The 20,325-nt window shown below is 41.9% G+C and overlaps 2 protein-coding genes across 7 annotated transcripts in view; one reads left to right on the plus strand and one right to left on the minus strand.

The window, feature by feature from the left end:
• pleca (plectin a) overlaps nucleotides 1-20,325 on the minus strand; it is a 129,009-nt gene that overhangs the window by 68,282 nt on the left and 40,402 nt on the right. The gene's annotated exons all lie outside the window — the stretch shown is intronic.
• Nucleotides 9,326-11,005, plus strand: LOC311061205 (solute carrier family 41 member 1-like; the record flags this gene model as incomplete). Its single annotated transcript, XM_084079760.1, has 1 exon — nucleotides 9,326-11,005. One exon carries the CDS (start codon nucleotides 9,326-9,328, stop codon nucleotides 11,003-11,005), a length of 1,680 nt encoding a protein of 559 aa, XP_083935886.1.

The following is a 20,325-nucleotide window of genomic DNA, read 5'->3' on the forward strand; positions in this document are numbered from 1 at the left end:
CACTGAGGCCCCTATTCCACCAAAATAACTTTGGTTGTAGCACCGGTTCCGTTCAGGATTCTTGGAACCTTGGTGCTTTCTAGCAAACCGGACGCATTTCCACCGGTTTTAAGCAGAACCATTGTAATCAAGGATACGTCATCGGGCTGTAGGCATTGCTATAGCTTGATAGACCTGTATTTTATTTTATCCTGCGGGGGAAATTCAGTTGTCAATGGCAGTTACAGTTTCCCAAAGTAAACTTTGCACGCATATTTGAAAGAGAACCAATATTGGATATCAGGGAAGCCCTTGAAGGATATGTACAGAATATCTTAAGTGGAAATTTGAATAACTTGGATCATGAGGATGAACTGCTGTTATACATTGGTGACACATTTATGACAGATAACAGACACCTAGGCTGGTAATCCAGCCAGACGGCGTGTCGCAGGTTCGACTCCCGAATCCGACGACCTTTGCTGCATGTCACCCCCCCATCTCTCTCCCCATTTACTATCAGTCTACTGTTCCTATCAATAAAGGCAGAATAAGCCCCAAAAATATCTAAATTAGGTGGGAAAACAAGAATGCCTGTGGAAAATGGGTATCACTGAAAAAAGACTTGTTGGGATGCCACTTGTTGGGATTCCCCAACAACTCAGTGAAACACATTATAAAACTGGTCACAGGCGTGTGTTCATTAGTGCGCAGGTGTCGCACACCGAAAATTGCGGATCTACAAGCTCACAACACGTCACAGCATGACGCATTGTGAGCTAGTAGATCTGCTTTTTTTGGTGCACGACACTCATGCGCAACTAAGTGTAAACCAGGCATAACTGTGTGAAAGTGAAGCTGGGCAGTTCTGTGAACCTGCATGCAAACTCAGCAAGCACTGATGAATTAAGCTCAAGAATACTTCAGGAGAGCAACAAAAAATTGTAAAGAAGAAAATGTAAATGCTTCACCATCTGAAAAGCATACTGGGTCCGAACCACAACTTATACAGTCTGTTTATTGGGGCATACAGTACCTTTCATAGCTTAGCATACATAGCTAGACTATAACTCCAACACATGTTAAAGAAAATAGCCACGTCACTAGGAACAGGAGTATGTATTTGAACAAAGAGGTAGCTAGTCAGCTATACTGCTATGCCGCCAGAATGTGGAATGCCCTACCGACAGGCAAAACAAAGTGTCACCAACAGGTGGTTGCAAATTGTAACTGGCCCCTGTAAAAAGTAAAAGTGTAAGCTTATCACTGGAAATGACCCCCCCACACACACACACACACACACACACACACACACACACACACACACACACACACCACTGTTTACTGTACATATCTTTCTTTCTTATTACTACTCGTACTGTATATATGATGTTTTTTTGCTTTGATTGTTTGTCTTTAAATGTCTCGATGAATTGAATACACAGGGCCTTAATGGAAACAAGCCCGAGGGCTTATCTGGGTTATCCTTTTAGCATTCTTTTGTATAAATCTGTGCCACGTGCCTTGTTTTTGCAAACTGTTAAAAAAGTATTCAATCAATCAAAAAGTCCACTAGTACTAACTGGATTTGACTACAGCTATCAGCTATTCCATTTTATACGGTATATCAGCATAATATTCTCTTTGTTGTTCATGAGCGTAAGGCCAAAATACAGTAGTGCATGTGTCCGATACGAGTTCAGGAAAATAAGAAAAAAATATATACTGTAGCAATAAATGATCAGATAAAGTTTTACTAACCAAAAGACTTGACAATTAGTTGAATAACTGGCCAAGGGAAGGCAGCTGAACTTGGCTCAGAGCCAGAGCAATGAGCACAGTAAAGGCATTCATGATCTCGTGCTGCTGAAATAGATACATGACAAACGCATGTTGTGGCCCTGCTACTTTCCATTGCTGGGCGGTCAACATGTCAGCCATGTGATGATGAATGACTGCATCCTAAGCGTAAGTTATAAAAAATGCAATGTAACAAAAACTTGATGACCCAGACCAAAAATAGAGCCATTGAAAGGTCACTTGGAACACCCAAGTATGAACACATTTGGGATGGCTATAAAAGGTCATTAGTAATTGAGACCTTATACTGTATGGTACACATCAAGACGACGTATGTTAAACAAGTCCAGTTGGCTTGTGCTGATGTGTGTTCCTCATTCACTGGGTATCGCGATATGTTGCGTTGTGAGCTTGTAGATCGGTTATTCTTGGCACAGACATCATACCACCGACTATAAATTAGGCAAAATACGACACAATGGCAATTGAAGAGCTTGTTCCAGAAATGTGGTATTCATCAAAGAATATCAGGAAAGAAAGCCCTTGATTGTCAAAATAAGGATACCTTTACAGATTTAATCACTCACCTGAGGCTTTATTGCTGACTGGTGTGATTCCAGATTTAAGTTCACCTATTTTATTCTCTTCAATTAGATTTTCTTTGGTATTTAATCAAATATTCGTATTCACAATTGATGCAAAGTTTTACGTTTATAAGTGTAGTATGTTGTAAGTGGAGTATTTAAATATAAGCTCATTTAGCTTTCATCCGGCTAACTGTACAGGCAGAGAAAAGATAAACAAATAAGAGGAAGCATGTCTGGTGGTACAGTAGTGGCCAGCGGGCCATATATTCTAATAATACCTAACACAATGAAAAACAATAGGACTGAAATAGACCAGACATTATGCTTCTTCTTGGTACACTGTGGTAAAAATAATAATAATAATCGATTGTCAACAAAATTCAAGATTTCCCCCAAATTTCCAAAAAAGAAAATAGCAGGCCTTCATGCAAGCTTGTAGATTGGCTATATATTTTTTTATAGCTTAAAACAGCACTATGTAACTTTTTAACAACTATATAGCATATTATGTCCCACAAATTATAAAGTTATTACATGTTTAAGCAAGAACAATCATCCTTCCATAAATGTATAGATTCAGGGGGGTCCCTGCTAGGGGCTTTACTGTATTACTATGTATAGGGGAGACAATGAGTTTCATCCTGGCATTTGCCAAGGCACCAAGGCAGAACTGCCAGTCAAAGCAAAGACTGGCCAATCACAGCACGTCCTCGCTGGACATGCTTGCAGAGACTCTTGGGTAATGAAGTCAAAGACGTTGGCTGCCATGTTATTTGTGTCCAAAGTGGCCAGATGATGGCTTCGGACAATGTTCAGAACACTGCAAGGCTTACAGAATGCTGCAATGTAACATACAGTACATGTACATACAATACATCCAATTAATGACAAATGAAATAAATGGGGTGTAGTGTATACTTACATGCTGTGCACATTTGTTTGGTAAAAAACTTGAACAGGCTTTGAAACAGCCAGTTATTTAGAACATGCCGCTGATATTCTGATATTCTGATATTGAAGCGTAATATAGCAAACTCATGGAACTGAAAGTGGTGGCACAGACTGGTTTTGGATGTTTCTATTTTTGGCACATAAAAAATGCTGATAAGGCAGCAGTAAATAACAGCAGCAAAGCTTTAGATGATTGGGTGCGGATGCGGAGGGGAGTCGACCGATCAAAGGAAAGAGAGCAGACAGACAGACAGACAGACAGACAGAAAGATATATATGGAGAGAGAGAATATAGGAGATCATATCTCCTTATAAATGATGTGTCACAATGCCCTAGTCATAACCTCCATTCTCATGCTCTCCTCACTCACAGTGAATTTAATATACTGTAGGTACATGAAGGGTTTAACCACTTAACCCCTATATCATTTGTCTAGCGATGAATAGTGGACAAAGCAGATCAATAAGCTCACATTGGTCACATCACAACTGATTATATTTGACAATTTAATGACCCAAAATAGGGGCATCAGGGTGAAATGCTGCAGTATGCATCCAGTACATCACTCATCAACAGCATGTGGTTTACATTTATAAGAACTACTACAGTATATTGAGCAAAAAGTGGAAAATATATGTAGTACAAAAAATGAAAAACAGTTTTGCTGAATGTATTCATGACTGTATTAAAACTTGCTGAGCGTATTCATGACTCTCGCAATCAATGAACAAAATAAATCTCATAATATAATGGGCAGATTGCAGGATCCTGCCCCACTTTGGTGACCCTGTGGCCTTTCCTCTAGCACCATCCTAAGGCCACAATTTCTAAAGCCTTTGTGGTTTCATATTTATTTTATTTATTTTAAACTTGTGCTGTTGTTTGTGTTAATCCTTCGGTGAATATACAATATATATATCCACCCTGCCACAATTCTGGCACTAATAATAATTTCATCTTAAGTATTAAGATACAGTATTATATACAGTATTGAGAATGCAGGGCTCTAATGGCACAATGTCTCACAATGGCTCACAGTGGTCAGTCAGTTTTAGGAGCAGCATGGCCTCTAGGGGCCACAACTGGACTTTTAGTCTTCTTCTTTTCTGTCCTTTAGAAATGTGATTCTATTCAATCTATTTATCCTGATTCCTGTTCACTATAACTTTTCCAGTGGTGTGAATCATGGCTATATGGAGCCACTACTAGGTGTCGGTGGGTAGAATAGTATGAATAGGAAACACAGCCAAATCCTGTGAATGTTCATGTAACTACGTTCATCCTGGCACCCCTATTTGGGGCATGTCCCTGGTCTGTAAAAAACTAAAGTTGTCATTTTTTAATGACAGGCAAAAAATATATATTTTCAAAAATAGCAGATCTATAAGCTTACAATGCTCAGAGAGAATATGGACCTGTAAGTGCCATTTTTACACTCTTTTGAGTTAAATTAACATTCTTTGGCAGTGTAGCATTGCTATAAACTCGTGCTTCTCTAAAATAAATGAAGACAACAAAAACTAAAACAAAAAACACCTTAGTACAAACTAGCACTGGCTTGGCTGGATCTAATACTATACCTTCTCTGAGAACTCGTATCTGTCTTCCAGTTTGTAGCCCGATGCCAGATCACAGTGCGACCCGTATCAGCACCAGAAGTCAGACTGTTCAGACACTATAATAGGCCCGTAAAGCTTAATTTAGACTTCATCGCACAATTGCTATAGCAACACGCAGTACTGCAGGGTATACAGTTCATGAGGCTTAAGTACACGATTCCTAGCATCCCTATTCTGGGCATAAATAGGCAAACATTCGGCGAAAATTGGTAAACATTCGGCGAAATTAGCCAATCTACGTACAAGCTCAGAGCACGTCTTGTTGTGATCTTGTAGCAATTTGGTGTGGAGGGAAAAAAGGAGGGATTAAAGTATAGACCCTGGGGGCCTGCAGTCAACAAAGTATAGGATTTAAGTGGTTAAGGGATGATTGGCCATCTGGACGACATACTGTAACATCTTCCTGAAAGTTTCACATCTACAGCTTTCATGTACACTATGAAATGTATGAGCAGTATCGTTACAAAAGCTTCTCAAGCATTTGAAACAAGTGGCACCTGTTGTTTCATAAGTCTCTGATGAAACTAAAGTTGTCATTTTTGAATGACATTTAAATTGTGTGAGTGATAACATTTTTGCCCTTGTCCACAGTGTATCGCCAGCTGTACTTCAGAACCAGATAAACTTTCTTTTTCTTTGGTAATTTAATCCTAACTTCCATTTTCAAAAAAATATCTTATAGCACTATGAGCACACAGCCTTTATTACTTTAAATTAAAGTTGGTCCTAAGGTTGGTCCTTTCAGGACCATATGAAATGCAACCATGAGGATAATTATTTTTTTTGTATGCCGTTTTTCCAAACAGGGTAACAAAGTGCTTTACAGAACAAGGTAAAAAAAAGAGCAGCAATATAACCATAAAGACATAAAACAGCAAATAAAACAGATGATAAAATAACCGCAATTAAAACAATAAATAAAGATAAATCAAATTAAAAACAAATAGAACTGACATGAGGCAAAAAAACTAAGAAAAGGACTTGACACCCTAACCCTTGAAGAGATTTAAAAGATGTTACTCACTAACCAAGACTGAGGGGGGATTTGGGTGTTGAGTCGAGACCAAGACTGGGGGAGGGGGGGATACTCGAGATCGAGTCACAGAGACCAGAATAATTGGAATCCCAAAAAGAAAAGATCCGCTATAAAGGTGAGCTCAGTAGAACGCAAATCTCTGCCAGGAGGCATGCCATATAGTGTTGATTCAATGCCATTTACCCATTGTCTTTGTGAATAAATAAAGCTACAGTATGTGTATGTCATAAACAAATAAGCAACCGGTGTTCGTTGTCGCCTTATTATCCAACCATTGGTAATAATGAATAAATTAATATAATCTAAATAGACAACTATTATGTTTATTTTTAAGCTATTGTATAAATCACTGATTCTCAACGTCGGGTCCGGGGACCACCAGGGGTCCAAATCTGTAACTCAGAGTGTACAAATGGATGCACATTTGTACACTGTTAATGTCAGTTAAATTAGCACTGAAGATTGTACAGTGATTGGGGTCCCATCCCAGAGATTTTAAAAAAGTTGTCCGTGGCCTAATGCACATCACACTGGAGGTACTTGAAATGAAAACTGTTGAGAACCACTGATATAAATTATGAGATCAGGTCATTTGCTTGCTGAGAACATGGATTTTACTTATAATACTTAATTCTTAATACTTAATACTGGACATTGCCTCAGTCTTTGCTGTTGCACTGGTTGTCTACTCTCTTGGGGTGGGAGAGTTCCTTGCTTCAACAGGAAGGTTTTCACACTTCTATGCAACTTATAAGCATGGTCATGACAATCTGTCTCTGAGGGCTGTGTCAGTGGGGGCAATCCAGAGGGGCTGGCTGTGCTAGATCAGTGGTTCTCAACCTGTGGGTCGGGAACCCCAGGATGGTCTCCACATAATTTTTTGGGGGGTCCCCAGATGACAGCCGAAGTGACAATTTAAGACCTTTTTAACACCTAAAAACACATAGAAAGAAAAGAAAAAAGAGCATTACTGCATCAAAAGTAATCAACAAACTACACTATAAAAACTGGTCAAACATTGGCCAAAATGTCAAATAATAAAAGAGGCAACATTTTTGAAAACAGACAATCTACTTGTAGATCTGCTATTTTCACAATATATATCTGTGGGACCGAGTCAAACAAATAAATGCCAACAATTCCAAGTGCTTGTCAGGGTGGAGGGTCCCCAGTTCAAATATTATTATTTTGGGGGGGGTCGCAGCCTAAAAAGGTTGAGAACGACTGTGCTAGATGAAGCCATTTCTGGGCTGGGAGACCAGCTGCATGGGGTGGCGTGGTGAAGAGCGGAAACGTGTGAAACATTACTCTAACAACTGTACTTATGCAATCTCTCCAAGAGCAACTTATGAGCAACCTTTTGGGGTGCTAAAAAAAAAGAGTGAAAGAGCTTGTGAATTGTATTTGCCTGAAGAGAACTGAAAAGCCCTTCGAAGATAACAGGCAAAGGAAATCCAGTCTGTGGTGTGTTGTCAATCCATTACAGTAGGTCGTCTCAGTTGTGATCCCTGTAAAAGTGTTCCTGAAAATCCTGTATTCTGGATAATGCTGTGGAATTCTGTGTCTTATGTATGCCATACCTACTGTTCAGATGGTAGTGGAGTTCTCTATTCTCCTGTATGATGCGGCTTAGGTCCTGGTGGGGATCACTGAGCAGTGAGCACATTCCTGTGCTCTGCTTTCTTTCCCATATGAATGAAGGGAGCCTTTTTTTAGGTGTTCCCTTTCTTCTGCTCCACTGCCTGGAACTTATTCACTGTCATCGTCATCTAGTTTTATCAATTTTCATTAACCAATTTATCTATTTATTATTTTTGTGAGCTTACTGTTGGTTTTGTTTTACATTTTAGTTTTTTAAGTGGGCTATGTTGTTTTTCTTCTGTTGCTGCTGTTAGCAATCATGGCTGCCAGTTCCCACCTGATGTTGTGTGTGAGTCCCGACTGCTCCAGACCATACTGAATAACTGCTAGCTTGCATAACGTTTTCAAACTAGGACTCAAGTCTAAGATGTACACCTGTACATCATTTACATATTCGCCAAAGAGAATGATACGATCTCCCACCATGCAACAGTACATCCTATACATCCATGGACAAAGGACTTCTCCTTTTGGCTCAATCTTCTTCCAGCAGAAGGTCTCTGGATTGAATTTCCATATTAAATCAATGAAGATCCAGTTCAAGATGTGGTAGCCACCAAATATGTACAGCTCTCCATTGTGGGCAAAGGCTAATCGACCCACGCGTTGTTCTGTAAGAAGCTGTGCAGAGGGTGTACTCAGCCAGCAATTGGTCTTCGTGTCAAACACACTGATGTGGTTGTCATTGTTGCCCCCAAATACAAACATCCTTGTCCCGATCATGGTGGCAGAGTGACATTCTGAAGCAGGTGCCTGAGTGCCTCTGGTGTTAATTAAAGCCCAAACCATTGTGGTGGTGTCCAACTTGTAGATGTCATTAGAACATTGAGTCATGCAATTTAATCCTCCAAAGATATACATGACCTTCCCCAAGACACAGGCTGAATGGTAGTGCCTCGCCCAAGGAACAGTCCCAGAAGTCTTGGGCTTAAACCATCTGTGGGTGTCAACATCAAATGCATAAAGCACGTTGCTGTCCTCCCCTGTGTAAGTACGGCCCCCCCAGATATAGATATTATCTTCTATCAGGCCAGCTGTGTGGCCTGTGCACATGGAGGGGACCTCAGGGGGACATTCTCCTCTCTCAGTTGTCGCTGGGGGCAACTTAATCCAGCGCAAAGACACTGTGTTGAAGACGTGCACCACAATCAGACCATCCATGTCATTTCCTCCAAACGAGTACACCTTGTGCCCCATCACCACAGCAGGAGGATAATATTTTCTCTTTGGTCCTTCTGTCAGATGCACCGTCCATCGCAACATCTCATAAACAACTACAACCCTGAAATAAACAAAATAAATATAAAATAATGGAGTACTACTGTGCACGCTATCGCTTAAATTGGTACAGCGGCACAAATGACACACAAAGCTTGGTCAACATCAAAGGCTAATCCGGGAAGACAATGCCCTAATATGGCACGGAACAGATGGTTAAATTCATAACTGGTTTCTGTTGTGTGGGTGACGCCTGTCCTTTTATATAAGGTGTCGTAGAAACCTTTAGACGTCAAAGTAGTGCGATGACGACCGTGGGCGAGAGTGACAGCGAGACAAAGAGAAGTAGAGAGAACTTCTTGCATCCGGTGTATACAGCACTACTTCAAGGTCCCCAGAAGAGGTTAGATCACACTACCTTGGACAGCTTCCGTCAAGTCTATACAGCGGAACTCAACAGTCCCCGGAAGGGTTAGGGCACACTAACTTGGACATGGGTGTCTCCATGTCTCCCATCACACCACTAGGAGCGGCAGGGGAAGGTGTTCCTTTGCCCCTGACCACCCCACCTGCAAGTTGCCCTCCAACCCTCCTTCAGCCTACACCGCCACCCGCCACAACCTCTCTAGACATCAGCATGTCCTCTGGGGTAATGGATAGGAAGAATGAGGGAGCGCATATGATTCCGACCTTCATTAACTCGAATGGATCTGTTCAGTCGGTCATCGTTGCCAAGCACATAGACAAGGTTAGATATGAGAACACCACTGGAGGCGAAAACGAGCTCACAGAGGTCGTCTCCTTCACGGACAGAGTGAGTGAGAATGATGGCGACAATTGGTCAGAGATGGTAGTGAGTGCCAGCCAGAGCAATGAGAGCACCACCGACCGGAGCCCCAAACCACCGGAACCTCTGAACGAGACCTCCTTTACTATTCTTTATCAGGTAGTGTTTCCATTCCTGTTGGCCGGGTTCGGGACTGTGGCAGCGGGGTATGTACTAGACATTGTTCAGCACTGGAAGGTGTTTACAGATGTGACCTATATCTTCATAATGATTCCAGGGCTAATGGGGCTCAAAGGTGACTTGGAGATGACACTGGCTTCAAGACTCTCAACAGCAGCTAACATTGGTCAGATGGACCATGCCAAAGACATGAGGCAGAGGATCATAGGCAACTTGGCCCTCCTCCAGGTCCAGGCCACTGTTTGTGGTTTAATTGCCGCTATAGTTGCAGTTATTTTGGGCTCTATCTCAGAGCAACAGTTCAGGATGGGTCATGCCGTACTGCTGTGTGCGTCCAGCTTGGCCACTGCATTCATAGCCTCTCTGCTGCTAGGGCTGATGATGATTGGTGTGATCATTGCATCAAGGAAGTTGGGGATCAACCCTGATAATGTGACCACGCCCCTGGCTTCCAGCCTGGGAGACCTCATCACCGTTTCTCTGCTGGCAAGCATCTCAACTGGACTGTACAAGCAGCTAGAGAACAATAACTATGCCAACCCGTTAATGTGTATGCTGTTCGTGGCATTGTGTCCTTTGTGGGTGCTCATCGCTAAGAGAGTCCCCTCCACCAGGGAAGTGCTTTACTCAGGCTGGACGCCAGTCATGATCTCTATGTTCATCAGCAGTATTGGTGGTCTCATCCTAGAGAAGACTGTCTCCAATCCACACTTCGATGGCATGGCTGTCTTCACTCCAGTCATCAACGGGATGGGAGGTAACCTAGTCGCAATTCAAGCCAGTAGAATCTCCACCTATCTGCACATGAATGGCCTTCCCATGGGAGCCCCAAACCCCAATGCCAGGAGGTTCCCCACACCTTGCACCACCTTCTTTGGTGCCAAGTTGAACTCTCGTTCAGCCCGTATGCTCCTTCTCCTTGTTGCCCCGGGACACCTGGTCTTCCTCTTCACCATCACCGGTCTGAGGGGAGGTAACCCAACTTTCACCTTCGTCGCCTCCTACTTAACTGCAGCACTTCTGCAGGTGATGATCCTGCTCTACCTGGCTGACTGGTTGGTCAACTGGCATTGGGGCCATGGGTTAGACCCTGACAGCTACTCCATCCCCTACCTGACAGCCTTTGGGGATCTACTGGGGACCGGCTTCCTGGCCCTGTGCTTCCTGATCCTGTGGCTTACTGGGGAGAAGACTGAACACACATAGACACGCGCACAACACACACATGAATTGCACTGCTGCACTTTTCATGGAACTCGATGTCAACAGTCATAACAGCTACTGTCATGAAACACACACGTCACACCTCGTGTCGCAGGCGTACAATTGATACCATTTCTGTGACACTGCTTCCAGCAAGGCAGCAATCTGGATGAGTATACCTCAACCACAGCATGCTGGAATGGACAACACACTCAAGACAAAAGGACACAGCGACCACCAGAGTCGCTGTGTTGCTTCTTTTGGTATTCACTCTCGTTTTGAGCGACCTGCCAGTACCTGTGCCAGTCACAGGTGTGTCACTGGAACCTGAACATGGGTCCTGCAAACTATGCTACTCCTTCATTCCAACTTTTTTTTTTGTTCGTCATTATCGTTTTCATTTGGACAATGTTTTTTTCTTGGTAATTTCACACTTTATATGAAGAATGGATATCTTCTCTATTTTAGTAGGGCCAGTTCCTCATTATTTTCAATGAGGACTCTAGCCTGTGACAAAGCCTGTGATAAATTATCCCTCAAATTGAAACCTCCCATGCAATGCACTTAACTTATATGGTGTGTAATTCTGTGCTGTTTTAAGGGGCCAGAGGAATATACAGTATGTGGAGGGCACATATGGATATGAAATGAATTACATGTTGACTATTCTTCTGTTTCACAACAAGATTTTGTCAAATGGAAGATTTCTCAGTCTTTTTTAAATTAAATATTAAATATTGTTATACATGGAACAGATATTTCAGCAAGACCTCCTCCTCAGCTGCTGTCGCTGCCAATCCCCCTAGGTAAGTTCCCCTGACATACACCATCATTTGCCCACAGGGAGTGAGCCACCTTCCACCTGCTTCACCTGTGGCCGTACCCCCTGCTGTGAGACGCTCTCTATCAGCAGCAGGTATGTTTGATAACCCCAATAGATACATAGGGAGATGGACAGGAATGCACACACACGACACATCTGGATGTAGCATGGTTATGTATGTTTACATCTGCAAACAAAGTGTTCATTTTTTTCAGGACTACCATAATGTTGAATGAATCACTTGGAGTAGCTTTCCACACAACACACTTTAACAGGTAACCTAAGAATGTCAGCTTCCATTGTAAAATCTGTAGTTAACACATGTGACCCAAATGGACTACTTTCATTTACAAAAACGGAACAAAACAAGTTGATACAAGGTTTCTGCCCTACAGCAACAAATAAGAAATTGCTTCCTACACAAATTATTGTTTCATATAAGCCTATTTGTTTTTATGTTCCAGAGTCTCTAAGAAAGTGCCGCATTCATCCAAGTCCTCAGGATTCCGATGTTGAGAAGGAGATTAGGGTGTAGCTGCGGAATTCGCGTGACAGGGCGGGTGGACGAAAGGAGCGCTATTACCGTCTGCTGGCTAGCAGTGAGGCGTGTAAGAGTAAGCTTTGACATTGTCTATGCATTGAATATCAAGGACCTCATTGGAAACAAGACCACAAGGACTTTTATGAACAGACCTTTTAGACAAAGTATTTTAAATGTAACTGTGCTGTTTTACATGTTTTGCCTAATAAAATATTCAATCAATCAGAATTTCCTGAAAAGAAAAAAGAAGAGTAAGAGGAGTCTGTGTGAATGGGATTTGGTTGGGCGAGAGAGGGATGCTGGGAGAGAGATGGGTTATTGTATGTCTGTATCTTGTATGTATTGTGTATTATGTATGTATGTATGTATGTATTGTGTATTATGTATGTTATGTATGTATTTATGTATGTTGTATGCATTTGTCTATTGTATAAGTTAAGGAAGTGAAGTGAACTTGAAATGTGTTTGTTGCTGGAGTTATAATAAACTAACAGTGCATGAAGAAAAGAGACTGTTCATTCACCATTGTGCAACAGGAAAATAGTAATGAAATATACAAGTGGGTTGTACCCCAAAGTTAATAGGCGGAGACCGACGCAAGTATTAATTTCGGCTGTGGAATTGAACTTGATTTTAGTCCGGAGACTAAGACAGTAAAGGTTACACTGGTTTTATATTTGCCAATGTTTTATATTTCTTTTGTATTATATTTAATCAATGATTTGAATCCCTTTGACTATTTGGAGTTTGGATTTTGTGTGTGAGCTGACTTTGAATATGTATACATTTGTGATTTTTTTATTTTTGTAAGTCCACACAAGTGTGTTTTGATTTGTTGTAAACAAAGACCGAAAATAAACCACTCAATAAACCACTATTGTAATTTTTTGTTGCCAGACCCAGAGAGTCCGCCTACATGAGGCTTTGTCCCTATTTCGTCCATACATGGGCATAAATGTATGTCCATCTTTTGTCCCCCTTTCGTCCATACATGGGCATAGAAGGGACCTCGCATGACGTGACTTCGCATGACACGTCATGCGAAGTCCGGCCATTCAGATTTCAACCACTAGGGGTCTGGCAGTACCAGGTCTCCTGGTTCCCTTGTTTTACAATACAGATCTTAGTTTAATACATTTTAGATGAATAGAATATAGTTATTTTGAGGTTATTGTTTAATGGGGCTTCCGGAGGGGTAAGTGAGGGCTGCTTATTCATAGCCCCAAGTGGGCCCATGCGGGGTCAGTGTAGGCTCGTGAGGGCTAAGTGAGGGCTGCCCATGCAGGGCCAGAACATAGGGGCCCACACTTTGCGATGAGCAAGCCCTCTGGGGCCCTGTGTGGGCAGCCAGAGTTGTACAACAAAGCTCTTGGATTTATTTTGAATTTACTGTAACATATCATCGCTGTCAGGTGGGCATTAATTTATAAAGAAAATCATAAAAGGTTGAAATATGGAAATACAAGGTTTCTGCCCGAAAGCAACAATATGAGAAGTCTAAAGGTCAAACTCTTAAGTGTGCTGAAAATCTATATTCCCTCGTCTCCCTCCTTGGTCCACTGACAGTCATAGTCCACTTTCCAACTGTGCAAATGCAAATGGAAAAAGTCATAATGTAATTTCTTTGCATTCAGACAGAGGACAATCGTGCCTGTGTTTGATTCTCTTTTACTCAGCCTCCTCTGAGAGTACTTGAGACTGGAAAGAAACATGGAGCCCAGGAATGCTACGGTTACCAATCTCAGGGGCTAAAAATACAAACTTCAGACTCAGATTTTTTTTTAGGAGAATTGTGAGAGATTTGATTTCTTTCAAGTTAACATGGTAGAATTGTGCCCTCCTCTGACAATTACAGTGTCTAACTGTCCTGCACAAGCTTAATTTACAGCAGGGTACAGTATACCAACCTATACTGCCATCTGCAGATGGCTTGTAGAGACAGTGCCCAAAACTACTGTATCAATGCCTCATATATTAATAAACACAATAAGTTCAATGTTTAAAAACAAAACAGAGAACATCTGGCATTGCCAAACTGATTCAGTTTTCTGTGAAAATAGCAGATCTACAAGCTCACAACCCGACCACTTGAGGCCAATGACATCAGCTATTTTCAAAAAGAATCTTGAAAGCAAGCCCAAATAAGCAGTGGTGGAAAAAGTACTCAAATTCTCTACTTAAGTAAAAGTACCAATACTGCAATATGAAAATACTCTGTTACAAGTAAAAGGCCAGAATTCAAAATTAACTTGAGTGAAAGTACAAAAGTATTGGTATTAAAATGTACGTAAAGTACCAAAAGTGAAAGTACTAAATCTTTGAAAATAGCAGATCTACAAGCTCAGTACAGTACTTGAGTAAATGTACTCAGTACTCAGCACTGCAAATAAACAGCGACACGACGTTGTGACGTCTTTGTTGAACTGCAACATGGCGTTTACACTTTGTTAATTTACAGCCTGTAAGCCTACATCTACATAAACGTTCAGATTTAAAATATGAAGTGCTTACCCCATGGCCACGGATGTTACACTTCATTTCGGGTGGGTCTCAGTACCCGTATATTCCGTATTGTGCAATACAAAGCATTTGAATGCAAGCGGCGGCCATTTCCTCATAGAGTTATAATGTATCAGAGTGCATACACCCCCCAACCGGTACAGCCGCGTAGTTGGAAAAAGACGGAGACAATGGCCACCAATCGGATCAAAAAGCTTTGTATTGAACGATACGGAAGATACGGGTACTTATGAGGGCCCGTATATAATTATAACACCCGTAGCCATGAGATAAGCACTTTATATTTGAAATCTGAACGTTTATGTCGATGTACGAGTTGTAAATGGAGAAATGCAAACACCAGGTGTAAGTTCAACCATGACGCAAGTAAGTTCAACCACGACGCTTAACAATGCAAAGCTCGTCAACTACCATCGTCACCCCAGCGTTGTATTTGTCCACATCTTCAGTGAAATTCTTCCATACAAACGAACATCGAGCGGCCTGTTGTTTAGCTGGGGCCGCCCTCACCTATAGCTGCTGTGTTTGCGACATGTGAGCAACATCATGTATTTGGTTTTAATGGCAATCATTAGCGTCCTGTCTCGGTCTCTCTCGCGCAACATAGCCGTTCATCGTATGGGGAAGTCTCAGACTTCCAGTGGGGGTCCTCGGACCACGAGTGATTGCTTTACGGGGGTCCCCAGGGCCCAGGCCGGCCCCCTTGTATATCCGCTGTAGAAGTTGAAGTGCTAATATGGCCTGTATAGTTGCTTCTTTTGGGCGTGTGTGTGTGTGTGTGTGTGTGTGTGTGTGTGTGTGTGTGTGTGTGTGTGTGTGTGTGTGTGTGTGTGTGTGTGTGTGTGGGGGAGGGCTCTCTCCCTCTCTCTCTCTCTGCTGCAAAGCAAAGGAGGAGAGGCGGGTGCTGTAAACTAAAGGACACTTACTCCCCATTGGCTTAAACGGGGGGGGAAGTGTGAAGGACAGCCAGGACAGCCAATGAGACTTAGGTGTCGACCCCTGAGTGCTTAGGTGTCGACACCTAAGCACTCAGGTGGCGAAAGTCTACTGAGGCTGTTTGTAGACCCGGCGCTCTTCGAGCACCTGGTAAAAATAACTCAATCACTTGACTCTAACCTCATTCCCCAAAATTTTAAGTGTAATCCCAAAACAGTAAAACCATTTCTCATAACACTATACCACCTGCGCAAAAGAACCGATAAGAATCAAAATGAGTACCATATGCATCAAAAGACACTAGTCAGTAAATCGCAATGCAACAATATTGCCAAATGTATAGCACCATCTGATCATTGTGTAACCCTGACACTAAAAATGCATTTTGTGGCGCAGTGGTAAAGTGCCTGCCCAACACTGCAGAGGTTGAAGGTTCGAATCCACCATGGTGTAGGGAGGAATCAATTGACATAACAACTAAATTGTGGGTAAAAAAAAAGCGTTTTGATGCTAAATATTTGCATCAAAACAGATTGGGATACATTGTGTTGCTGTCGATGTTAAAAATTACATATCTCTTTAATCTAAAAGTATGGTTGGTTGGTTTTTAATTACATTTTCACTGCTGCACAACCATTGTCCTCTCTGGGGACAAACAGTACAGTCATGTTCTACTCCATCATCACCACACACCCGGACACCTCCTGCCTCGCCCCAAATGACACCAGGTTTCCACCCAAAAACGATGATATTTTTGTGAGTATTGTGTTCATAATCTGTGTTCATTCTCCGTTACTCTACAATTGTCTCTTCAATATCCTTTCTACAAACAAAATGCTCATTGTAGACAATATTTAGCATTCTATGATTTACCAACTATGTCAATACGAATAGGAATGTACATAGCCAATTGAGAAAAAATCTGTTTTGACTGGAATGTCAAAGGGGAATTAGAACTGCATTTATACTGTAACTGCAGTTTACAGTGCAGCCTTAATGTGTGGGGTTTTGAAGCACAGTTCAGATACTAAGGTTAAGAGTTTCAAGAAATGCATCCGCAATTGAAAAAAAACTTAAGACTTGACTGGGATTTTCACCGAAAGACTACAGCTCTGGATCTCAGTTCTTTGGCATTTTCATAGCCCATCATGACCTTTAATATTTGAGTGATGTTATCTGGAAGAATGACTCACAGAAAATAGATCCTAGAATCCTAGAATATAAAAGGCACTAAAGGTTTGATATACATATTTCAATAGTTGAAAAGGGTCTCCATGACTGTACGATACAATATGTATCTTTTAACTAAGGAGGGAACAGTGGAATAATCAACATGTTGAATTGATTCAGTGGACGCTGATACTTCATCTCCATGTGTTCTCCATTACCTGAGCTGTGGCTCCAATTCAAACAGCGCTGCAGTAACAATAGATCTCTGTTTGGTTCCATGTAATCCTGTCCTGAATGAAACAGTCAGACTTTGCGTCAAACACCTACAGTACGTACCAGCTTCAAATCATAAATATGGCCCTTAACAAAACACAGTGTGGACATAATGCAGGCCACACCACTTAGATCAACAACTCTATACATCCATGTAACAAGCAGCTTAAACATTTATCTGATCTTGTCCAGAATGAGTGACACACAATGTCTTTAGCAAAGGTCCAACCTAGGACAGGGTTTCTGACCACTCGACCACCCTGCTGCACATACAAATAACAAGTTCAGAGTTCATATACCACTGGTTCTTTGTAAGGCTAGTACATTATATTAAAGTAGATACAACTCTAGAATTGTTAAAATATCAGATCTACAAGCTCACAATGCACCGCATAGCCTTTTTTAAGCCATTTCACAATGGGGGGGGGGGGGCTCGGGCTATGTGGGGCTCCTTGGTATGGAAAACATTGGGAACCCCTGGTGTAGGTAAAAGAAAGCCTGAAGAATAGAGAAACCACAGAAATGGAGAATGGCTCAATTTCTGGACAAAATTTCTTATAGCTTCGCTCTAACATACCAATTTATGCTTTATAGAGAGCAATTCATTTAGGATGCAAGGCTGTCTTCCAGTTTGTTAAACCTGGAAGACATTTGCAGAACTTTTGCATTTTGATGTTTGGGCACAGAACAGTGTAGGTGAACATGCTGGAGGGGTCCAGGGTTTACGCCCACAGTCAGTCAGCTCGCACCAGATGACAGCTACGCCCACATGCCTGCAACCATCACACATGAACACACACCCAACATCCGCCAGAATAAGCATGTAGGCTACACACACCCATGAGTACATGTGTACATACGTTTGAATGTAAAGTACACGTAATAATATACAATAATATACATATACGTACAGTAATATATTCCATGTCTGTTTTCTCAGTCATTCTTCCTTATAGGCTTGATTATGTAGATATACAGTAATAGTATCAAAGACCATACAGTAGCTTCATCTCTCATACTCCTCTTATCTATTCTTTCCAAAACAGGTTCTGTAGGCTGCACTGTGCATGCATGTGCATGCCACATGCCCAGTGAAGTCAAGAATGTTTCCCTGATTCGCGATGCATATTTTTCCCAGCCTGTCAATCTGATCATTTATCATTTTTGATGTGTGCTGCCTAAGGATGTGAGACTTTTATAATACTCAACAGTTCAACAGAATATTCCCCAATTTGTACCTGCTCATCTCATCTACATATTACAATAAGATAAAATATCAAACCATGCACCAAATACCTGCCTGAGCACACAGATGTGCACACAGATTAACTTTTACTTCCATATCCTAAAATAAAATTTGGTGCAACACTGTATGAATAGAAAATGAAAAAGAGAAACAGTGATCACTATCCTACGCCACAAGTTGTGAAACACTTACAATAGGAATTTAGCCCTTTGGATATGAGAACTGCTTTTCAGAGTGACAGAGATTGACAGACGGGGATCAGACCAAAGAAATAATAAATGAATAGAAATGTTTATGAAGCTTACTAAATAGCTGTGATGGAATACTTCCAATATTTTTATGATACACTAACGGTATTTGAGACAAAATGGTGGACTGAGCAGCTAATGGATGCCTGATGATGAGGTCAGACGTTCTACAAAACTGATGAATCATTGTATAGTAGAATATTCCCCACAGGGGAGAGCAGAGTGGCACAACAACTTCAGGAACGGTGACGGTGTGTGTGTGTGTGTGTGTGTGTGTGTGTGTGTGTGTGTGTGCGTGCGTGCGTGCGTGCGTGCATGCGTGCGTGCGTGCGTGCGTGTGTGTGTGTGTGCACTCTCTCTCTCTCTCTCCCACACACTCTCTCTCTCTCTCCCAGAGGTCAGTTACGCTCACGCGCGTAACTGACCTCTGGGATGAGTCATCAAAACCCCTAACAAGGGCGTGGCAGCTTAAGAATTCCCTTCTAACCTTGGCAACATGACCCACCGCAAAATGTGTTTAAATACAGTACAAGGCCAGAACAGTGGTCAGAGACAGACAAGGTTTCTCTGTTACTAATGGCAACAGAAAAGAAATACAGGCCCACTCTTCCTGGAAGAGCTCAGACAGCTCATCATGATACAACCTTGATTAACTGTTGATGGACCAGCTGTGCCAATACAGGATGTGGCTGGAACATTCTGGTTTCTGTGATAAATAAGACTACATTGGCAGAGTAGGCACACATCCCACCTCTCACAGCTTTGGTTTGGGAAAACCTTCCCCAATGTTTTTGGGCTTCTGCCTTTTACAGTAGAATTTGCAATATACAGAGTATCGGCCCCTTTTTTTCCAGAAACGTTGGCATATTCCCAACTATCACCCTGATTACTGATGAAACTTGCAGTATATGGGGTTATTGTATACACTCATATCATATGTGATATCAAGGAAACATTTCCAAACAGGTTAGATTCCTGATTGGACCGCAAAAACAGACCTCTGGGTAAAGTTTACACTCTGGAAGTGTAAAATGTACCCATTCTTAAACATGGGGGGCCGACCATAGTGGTTAGGGCTCATACCACATGGGCTCAATGCCTGACAGCAAGTCCTCAGTTCAATTCCAAGCCTGCCATTGCTGCTCACTCCTTTACGCTCTCTTTCTGTTTCCTGTCTCTCCACTGTGACTATCAAAATGAAGCCCCAATAAATGACATACACTTGACATACAGGAACAACTGTGTTAACTGACACTTAATTCATTTCTCGAGACAGATTCAGCTAACAGCAGAATCTGCCAGCACCACTGCCCTAAACATGTAGTGTTGTTCTTAGTAGGAATAAACACAGAGGCACCCGAAGTGTACTACGAAAGGGGAGGAGCCAAGCCTAGTTCCTGTTTCTACACGAAAAAGGAGGTGGTGCCCCCAGAGGCAAAAACAAAGGATTTTTTTTTACTGAATGGGTTCCCACATTGACTGCTACTAAAATGTTAATGATAATGAACGACACAGTACCTCCCATTGCAACTCTGTTCAGCATAATTACAACTCTACTCAAACTTC

The sequence above is a fragment of the Gymnoscopelus microlampas genome (genome assembly GCF_963454915.1).
Source record: "Gymnoscopelus microlampas genome assembly, chromosome: 15".
NCBI classification, from domain to species: Eukaryota; Metazoa; Chordata; class Actinopteri; order Myctophiformes; family Myctophidae; genus Gymnoscopelus; species Gymnoscopelus microlampas.